At 40.3% G+C, this 10,008-nt stretch overlaps 1 protein-coding gene across 9 annotated transcripts in view; it reads left to right on the plus strand.

Annotated features, from left to right (window-relative positions):
* Positions 1 to 3,752, plus strand: part of ANO6 (anoctamin 6) — a 203,784-nt gene extending 200,032 nt beyond the window's left edge. For all 9 annotated transcript variants that reach the window (XM_059081599.2, XM_059081597.2, XM_059081595.2 and 6 more), the window contains one exon: positions 540 to 3,752. In XM_059081599.2, the coding sequence (XP_058937582.1) occupies positions 540 to 746 (207 nt within the window). In that variant the 3' untranslated portion in view covers positions 747 to 3,752. The remainder of the gene's footprint in view (positions 1 to 539) is intronic.
* The last annotated feature ends 6,256 nt before the right edge of the window (positions 3,753 to 10,008 follow it).

The following is a 10,008-nucleotide window of genomic DNA, read 5'->3' on the forward strand; positions in this document are numbered from 1 at the left end:
TGGACTACAGTTATGCACAATAACATTGATGAATCTTAGAAACTAATTTTGCATGGAAAAAAAGCAATTTTCAAAAGACTGTACCATACTGACAGTATCATACTGTTTTTATAAAGCAAGCAAAACTAAACAAGATACTATTTGGGGATATATAATACCTTGTTAAACTATTCAAAAATAAAAGAAAATTATAGACATATACTCACACAGATAGTTTAGTGTTTACCTTTGGGGAAGAGGCCTGAGAACAAGATAGGAAAGGAACACACATAAAAATATCATAGCATTGTCAGTGTCATGGTGAGTGTTCTAGATATTGGATGTATTCTGTTCTACATATCAAATAGTATTCTTGAAATTTATAAAGTAACAAAATGTAGCACCTTGGCAGAGCCATGCTGTGGTGGGAGAGATTGGGTATACATGATGAATGCCTACCACCTTGTCCTGATAATACTGCTATAATGACTAGAAAAAAATGGAAGAAACTCTGTGTTCCCCTACTTCTCTTTGATTGACATTTTTCTTCTCTCCCTTAGCATATCATCTATTCTGTGAAATTTTTCATTTCGTATGCAATTCCAGACGTATCGAAAAGCACGAAGAGCAAGATCAGGAGAGAAAAATACCTAACCCAGAAGCTTCTTCATGAGAATCACCTCAAAGACATGACCAAAAATATGGGAGTCATAGCTGAGAGGATGATAGCAGTAGTAGATAACAATTTACGACTAAAATCAGATTAAGAGCTTGATGTTCTGAGAAGCACTTTAAAGAATTTAGCTTTATCAAAATATATTATGAATCACTAATGAGAATAAGTTAAATCACTTTGGCAAATATGAGTCTTAACTATCACCATTTTCATGCAGATTGTTTTTCAGTTTCAGCTAGCGATGTAGGAACTGGAAAATGTAAAATTGAGATCAAGAAGGGCATAAAACTAATCACCAGGAAAACCAAAAATGTTACTTTTTTTGATAAATTGGAATTTTAGTAACACAGAAGAGGTGTCTTTGTGCGCTTAAAAACAATCCCTACCAAAGTAGAGTGGATTTTTTTCCTCCATTTGATTATTTTCATTCCTTCTGTTCTCAACCACATGATCTTTTTTTATTTTTAGGCACTGTTTCATTTCTTCACTTTTTGCCAGATCTGTTCCAGAGTTATCTTTCCCTTACAAATACCATCATTAAAGATTAGACATGCTAGCAGTTGTGTGATTAAAAATATCTAATGCAGAATTCAGTTTGAATGCTGTATTAAGTGGCAGATAGACCCAAGACTTCACAATATTTAGGTGCATTATCGCATTCCTACAGAAAAAGAAATCTCAGGTAATAAGAGGAAATAGTTTCAGTCTTCATCTTGGCCTGTCTTGCCATCTCAGAGAAATACTCTTAATGGATTGCAATGAAGATAGCAAGGTTCTGAGCATATTTGTGCTAATTCACAGTGACACCTTTCATCTTCCAGGAGCACTCCTAGAATGTTCTGTGCCTAATCAATGTTGACTGCTTTGCAAATCTCAAGGGAATAAGATGGCAAAAGCAGGGAAAGTTACAGATTGAAACGTATTGATCAGGATAATTAATTTACCTCTTCTGAAGATATGTCATTTCTTGGAAAAAAATGAAATCAAGTAATTAAAGTTACATATTTATCAACATGATGGTTTGGAAAAGATGAGCGCATCAGGTTCCCACCAGTTGCCCTTTATCCATGAGATCCCAGGAAGTACAGTATTACAAGCACCCATGTGATTGTCTCACAGCCATTGTGACAGGCCAGTGCTGCGCATGTCAAGAGAACAGCAAGTACCCTCAGCGTGACCGCAGCATGTTCCTGCGAGGGGTTCTGCATGTCCAAGTGATCAGCCTACCAAAGCATCTGCCACAGAGAAGGTAGCTCAGCACATCCTCCCTTCTCTTACTCCTTGTCCAGTAACTTGTTTGCATCTGGGGAGCATTTTTTAGGGAGGGAGAGAGAGAGGCAGGAGAATACCTAGATGATTCCCAAAAAAGAAAAGACAGGATTTGATTTGAATTTCCAGCCTCCCCTCAAGCCAATCAGGCAATTAAGGGTCAGAAAACAAATTAGTTTGGTCACAAACTCTGCCATCAGATGGAGGTAACTTCCTGCTGAATTTCTGCCCCACGGTGCACATCTTGACCTCAATTTATTCAGCTCCACAGTCTCTACTGTGCTTTACTGTTTTTCGGGTGCCAGGCCCTCTTGTAGGCTCTGGAAAAGACACAGGGCCCGTACCTCTCACCTGTGACTGGTGACAAGGCAGGGCTGGGTGCAGGAGAGGGTGTCTGGCACTGGATTCTTGCTAGATGGGCTGCCACCCACTGGGATGCTGCTAAATGCCCAGGTGCCACAGGAGCCAAGACACTCAGGGTCCCAGCAGCAAAGGAAAAGGAAACACTATTCAGTGAGCAGATTTACAGGCTTGTTATAATAGAGTAGCTTCACTCCAGGTCACAATTCTAAATGCCTGCCATCAATGTTAAAAACAAAAAAACATTATTTCTGTAGGATTCATCAAAACAGTATTCTGGACTTTAGAATTGTCCCAGTGGATCCGGACCATTTCACTAGCTTTCTTGATAATGGTGTGATCAGAGAGTGCTCACAACAGGCCATGTGAGAGATCTGGCTACACTGGGAGAAAGAAATGAATTTCTTCCGAGTGGGGAAGTGTTCTCATCCCTTCTTCCGCTCACCCGGGACACTGCTCCTGGAAGTGGTGCCGCTTCCTCTCAATTACCTCTTCTCTAAAGTGTAGGAGTATCTCCTATTGTTGGACATGGCAATTACTCACTGCTTATGGAATCATAGAAAAGGAAATGTTTTTGCCTTATCTCCTTGTATATAAAATAGAACTTGAAAAGAATTGTTCATTTATGTTTTCATAAACCATCTTTCATAAATCGTCTTCATAGTTTAAAATTTGCTTCTGTAGACAGGAGGGAAGAAAACCTCTACCCTTTTAAGGCAGCGAATGTGATGTATGACACTGCCAATATTCCCCAAACAGCCAGGTTGTAGTGGGGACCCAGGTTAACTTGTGACACTGACAGCGTTCATGTAAGTCTAGTGCTGACTAGTGGGTAGTGGAGAAAATGTGGGGCTGTGTCTGCAGGCACTCGTTGGCTACATCTGTAAGTGTGAGCAGAGGCAGCACCTTGGGAAAATGGATGGGTGTGGCAGTGGACGTATGAAGGGGAAATCGGGCCTAGACCTGCCTGGTGTTAACCACTAGAGAAGTTTCACTTTGTATCCTTTTGTGATGCCTGTGAATTTTAACAAATCAAAGCATTAGACCAAAATACTCAGGAGATTTTTCTTTAAATATCCTTCAGATACTTTCATTATGTCAATAGGAAGGGAAAGCTTTCGTTTTTGTTTGAAAACTAAACAAGAACATTTTGCAAACTGTTTATCACCAAAAGCCTTCGTTATAATTGCACGTGCATCTTGAATTTCAGAAAACATTAATTCACAATAGGGGGGCAGAATACACTCTGTTGTTGAAACACTTCTTGTACCATTTTCTTGCGTCCATATTATATTTTAAGATGTTTGAAAAGTTAAAATGTATGAGCAGCTTAAGTAAAACTGAAATATTCATGATGCTTTTCATACACTGTGGCACAAGATGTAAAGTTTGTAATATTTTGCAAATTTCTGTGCACTTTAATCTTTTATAATTATGAGCAATTTAATAAATTCATTTTTAAAAATAATACTGTGATCTACTCTGTATGCAGTTGTCACAATGTTTTTAAGAAAGAGAGATGTATATCTATTTACCAATTGTGTATCATTCAGATAACAGATGTGCACTTTTATGTGGATTATATCTAAAATTATATTTTTCATAACCTGCACTTACTTTAAAACATGCTTTTTCTGGAAAAAATTGGGGGTGGGGTTTTAGCCAGGGCTGCTGCAGACAGTTTTTGGGATTGAGGCCTATACAGGACACCAAGCCTGGAGTCCAGGTGTGCCAGTGTCAGGCTGCATCCACTAGTAGGGAGAGGTGCTTCCTGCTAATTGCATAAAGATGCCTCTGCATTCTAAACATGGGGCATGTCACCTGACATGGGGCAATAACTCCCAGAGAGGGCATGTCTCTAATAAGGCTCAGAAAGTCTGTTTGGATCTGCCATGGCCTTGGGTACAGAAAGAGGAAATTATGGAGAAGAATATAAAGGAAAATCTCATTACAAAAACCAAACTTGGGCTTCCCTGGTGGCGCAGTGGTTGAGAATCTGCCTGCCGATGCAGGGGACACGGGTTCGTGCCCCGATCCGGGAAGATCCCACATTCCGTGGAGCGGAAAATTACCCATGACACTTTACACAGAACTAGAACAAATAATCCTAAAATTTATATGGAACCATAAAAGACCCAGAATTGCCAAAGAAATCCTGAGGAAAAGGAACAAATCAGGAGGCATAACCCTCTCAGACTTCAGACAATACTACAAAGCTACAGTAATCAAAACAGTGTGGTATTGACACAAAAACAGACATATGGATCAAGGGAACACAGAACCCAGAAATAAATAAACCCACATACCTATGATCAATTAATCTTTGACAAAGGAGGCAAGAATATACAATGGGAAAAAACATCTTTAGTAAGTAGTGTTAGGAATGTTGGACACATAAACTATAAAACAACCAGAAAACAAGACAAGATTAGAAAGTCCTTACCTATCAATAATTACTCTAAATATAAATGGATTGAATTCTCCAATCAAAAGACATAGAGTGGCTGGGAAGGTAAAAAAAAATCAAGACCCAAGTATATATCACCTACAAGAGACTCACTTTAGCTTTAAGGACACACATAGGCCCAAAGTGAAGGGCTAGAGAAAGATATTCAAAACAAGTGGAAGCAAAAAGAGAGCACAGGTAGCTATACTTATATCAGACAAAACAGAAATTAAGCCAAAAACAGTAACAAGAGACAAACAAGGTCATTATGTAATGATAAAGGGATCAATTCATCAAGTAGATATAAAAATTGTAAATATATGCACACAACATTGGAGCACCTAAGTATATTAAGCAAATTCTAGTAGACCTAAAGGGAGAAATAATCAAAAATACAACAACAGTAAGAGAGTTCAATACCCCACATTTAATAGTGGATAGATCATCCAGACAGAAAATCAAGAAGGAAACATTGGACTTGAACCATACTTTAGACCAAATGAATCTAACAGATATATACAGAACATTCCATCCAACAGCGGCAGAATAGACATCCTTCTCAAGTGCACATGGAACATTCTCAGATAAATCATATGATAGGTCACAGAACAAGTCTTAGGAAATTTAAGAAGAATGAAGTCATGCTAAGTATCTTTCCCAAGTACTATGGTATAAAGCTAGCAAACTGATAAAAGGAAACCTGGAAAATTCAAAAATATTTGAAAATTACACAACACACTTCTGAAAAACCACTGGGTCAAAAGAAGAAATTTTTTAAAATCCAAAAATATCTTGAAATAAAAATGGAAACACAACATATCAAAACCTATTGGATGCTGCCAAGCAGTTCCAAGAGGAAACTTTATAGTGATACATACCTACATTAGAGAAAAAGAAGAAAGAGAGAGAGAGAGAGAGAGAGAGAGAGAGAGAGAGAGAGAGAGAGAGAGAGAGAGAGAGAGAAAGAAAGAAAGAAAAAGAAAGGAAAGAAAGAAAAAGAGAGAAAGAAAGAGGGGATGGAGGGAGGGAGGAAGGAAGGAAAGAAGGAAGGTAGGAAGGCAGAAAGGAAGGAAAAAATTGGGAGAGGAGAGAGGTAAGGAGGAAGGAAGATCTCAAATAAATTAACTTTACACCTTAAGAAATTACAGGGCTTTCCTGGTGGTGCAGTGGTTGAGAATCTGCCTGCCAATGCAAGGGACATGGGTTCAAACCCTGGTCTGGGAAGATCCCACAGGCTGTGGAGCAACTAAGCCCATGCACCACAACTACTGAGCCTGCACTCTAGAGCCTGCGAGTCACAAGTACTGAAGCCCGCGCACTTAGAGCCCATGCTCTGCAACAAGAGAAACCACTGCAATGAGAATCCCACACTGCAATGAAGAGTAGCCCCTGCTCGCCACCACTAGATAAAAGCCCACACACAGAAACAAAGACCCAACACAACCAAAAATAATTAAATAAATAAATTTATCTTTTAAAAAAGAAGAAACTACAAAAAGAACAAATTTAGCCCAAAGTTAACAGAGGAATAAAATAGCAAAGATCAGAGCAGAAATAAATGAAACAGACAAGAAAGTTAAAGAGAACAAAATTAAGAGCTGTTTATTGAAAAGATAAACAAAATTAACAACCTTTAGCTAAACTATGAAAAAAAGGACATTCAAAAATGTAAAGTAAGAAATGAAAGAGAAGACATTACAACTAATGCCACAGAAATAAAGAATGAGACCACTATGAAAAATTTTATGCCAACAAATTGGGTAACCTAGAAGAAATGGATGCGTCCCTAGAGATATATAATCTACCAAACCTGAATCATGAAGAAATAGAAAATCAAAGACCAATGTAACAGAATTGAGACCCTGGAAGTAAACCCTAACATGAAGGAATACCAAGGGGCAATTGTAATTACCTAATAAGAAGAAATAAACTCATTAACCACTGGTAAGAATAAAGAGGACAAAAAGGAAGAAAAGGATACAATAGGATAACAGGCACACTCCTGGCAATTGGAGTCATAATCAAACTCTTCCCTTACGGGAAAGTCATTTTAATTGGCTGTTTTCCCTTGCATCTGACCTTTGACTTTTGAAATCAGGATGACAATATCTGTTCATTTTAAGTCCCATTCACTTAAATGTATGTAGAGTAACATTTTTCTCAGAATACTTTTCAGACATGTACCATATTTCAAAATGTACAATGTACAGGCTAAATCATGGAAACTTTTTATCCAATAAAGCTCTTTGAAGAAAAAGAAGTAAACCTAACATATACAGTGAACTAATATTTGACAAGGAGGCCAAGATACTCAATGGGGAAAGAATAGTCTCTAGATGAATGGTGCTGGGAAAACTGGATAATCACAGGCAGGAGAATGAAATTGACTCCCATTTTATACCACTTACAAAATTAACTCTAAATGAATTGAAGACTTAAATGTAAAAACAGAAACCAGAAAACTTCTAGAAGAAAACATAGGGGAAATGCTCCTTAATATTGGTCTTGGCAACAATATTTTGAATATGAAACCAAAACCACAAGCAACATAAGTAAAAATTAATAAGTGGGACTACATCAAACTAAAAATTTCTGCACAGCAAAAGAAACCATAAACAAAATGAAAAGACAACCTTTGGGATGGGAGAAAATATTTGCAAAAACCATACATCAGATAAGGGGTTAATATCCAAAATATACAAAGAACTCACACAACTCAACATCAAAACAACAGACAACCCAATTAAAAAATGGGCAGAGGGGAAAGCTGGGCCCATGCTGGGCATAGGGGATCAATGACTTGGCTGGTGGGCACGGCCACCTGGGCCAACTGAGGAGAGAGAGCAGAGTAGAAAGACCCTGAGCTCACCACCTCTAAAATCACAACTATCTATAGAATAACCATTGATGAAAAAAACTGGAACCTACCAGAAAAGATTTTCTACAGCTAAAGACATAAAGAAGGAACCACAATGAGACTGGCAGAAGGGGCAGACTCGTGATATAACATCCAGCACCACCTGGTTAGGCAGCCCAGAAACTGGAGAAAAATCACATTGCAGAAGTCCTCCCACAGGAGTGAGAGTTCTGAGGCCCGTGTCAGCCTCCCCAGCCCAGGGATCCTGCAGGAAGAGAAGCCCCCATAGCATTTGGCTTTGAAGGTCAGTGCAGGTTAATTGCAGGAGCCCCACAGAACTGGGGGAAATAGAGACTTCACTCTTAAAGGATGCACACAAAATCCCCCCCACCACAGGAACCCAGGACAAAAGCCATAATTTAATAGGACCCTGGACCAGACCTACCAGCTGGTCTGGAGAGTCTCCTGGAGATGCAAGGAATAGCTGTAGCTCACTCTGGAGACACAGACACTGGTGGCAGACATACTGGGGAACATTCAAATGCATGAACAATGCTGCTGGCAGCTGCCATTTTGGTTCATTAGCACCAAGACTTGGCCCCACCCAACAGCCTACAGGTGCCAGTGCTGGCATGCCTCAGGGCAAAAAACCAACTGGGCAGAGACACAGCCCTACCATTGACAAACAGGCTGTCTAAAGACGCTCTGAGCCCTCAGCTGCCTCTAGACACAGCCCTGCCCACCAGAGGGCTAAGACCCAGCTTCACCCACCAGTGAGCCAGCACCAGCCCCTCCCACCAGGGAGCCTGCACTAGCCTCACCCACCAGGGGGCAGACACCAGAAGCAGAAAACAACAATCCCATAGCCTGCAGACCAAGCCTGCTAGCAGCAAGCCAGACCCTACCCTAGGACCACCTGGGCCCTGGCCCTGCCCAATAGCAGGTCAATGCAACCTTTAGGACATGCCAGACCCCACAATCAAGTGTCAGGAACTGCCCCTGCCCACAACCAATGATCTGAAATGAGAATTGGCATCCCTGGGTCCTGTACCCAGACTCAAGGAACCAGCTCCACTTGCCAATAGTTTGGCACTAACTCCAGGATCTGGCTTCATCTGCCAGTGGATCAGCAACAGCCCTAGAGTCTTTAGGACCCTGACGCTGCCCACCAGTGAGCCAGCACTAGCCCTGGGGTCCCCTAGGGTTCTGCAACCAGATGCCTCACAACCAAGCCCTGATAAACAGCTGGCAGCAGCATCCACACAAGGGAGGGCCTGGCACAACTAAATGGAGTAGTGGCCAACTAAGCTACCAGGCCACCCACATAGTCAGCCTGCCACAATAAAAGGACCCACACAGCTCACCTAGGGGGAAACCTTAGAGCATATAGCTTGGGTGATGAGAGGGGAGTGCACTTCTGGGAAGCATAGGACATCTGTTGCAGAAAACCATCTCTCCAAGGTTGAGAAACGTAACTAACCTACCACATACAGAAAAATACAAATAGCAACTTATACAAAATGAGATGGCTGAGGAATAAGTTCCAGACAACGGAACAAGATAAAACTCCAGAAGAAGAACTAAGTGAAGTGGAGATAGGCAATCTACCCAAGGAAGTGCAGAATAATGATCATAAAGATGATCAAAGAACTCAGGAGGAGAATGGATGCACAGAGTGAGAAGACAGAAGTTTTTGACTAAGAGTTGGTTAGAAAATATAAAGAATAACCAGAGATGAAGAATACAATAATTGAAATGAAAAATATTCTAGAGGAATCAATAGTAGACTAAATGATACAGAAGTATGGATCAGTGAGCTGAAAGAATAGTGGAAATCACTGCTGCTGAACAGAAAAAAGAAAAAAGAATGAAAAGAAATGAGAACACTTTGAGAGACCTCTGGGACAACATGAAGTGCAATAATATTCATATTATAGGGGTCTCAGAAGGAGAAGAGAGAGAAAAAGGGGCTGAGAACATATTTGAAGAGATAATAGCTGAAAACATCCCTAACCTGGGAAAGGAAACAGTAATCCAAGCCCAGGAAGCACAGAATCCCATACAGGATTAACCCAAGAGGAAAACACAAAGACACATTGTAATCAAAATGACAAAAATTGAAGATAAAGAGAGAATCTTATAGAAGCAAGGGAAAAGAAAAGAGGAACCAAGGTGGTGGAGTAGAAGGACGTGCTCTAACTCCCTCTTGAGACAACATCAGAACCACAACTAGCTGCTGGACAGTCATCGACAGGAAGACACTGGAACTCAGCAAAAGAGATACCCACATCCAAAGACAAAGGAAAAGCCACAATGAGACAGTAGGAGGGGCACAATCACAGTAAAATCAAATCCCATAACTGGTGGGTGGGTGACTCACAGACTGGAGAACACTTATAACACAGAAGTCCACCCACTGGA

This window comes from Kogia breviceps, chromosome 12 (assembly GCF_026419965.1).
Source record: "Kogia breviceps isolate mKogBre1 chromosome 12, mKogBre1 haplotype 1, whole genome shotgun sequence".
Taxonomy (NCBI): Eukaryota; Metazoa; Chordata; class Mammalia; order Artiodactyla; family Physeteridae; genus Kogia; species Kogia breviceps.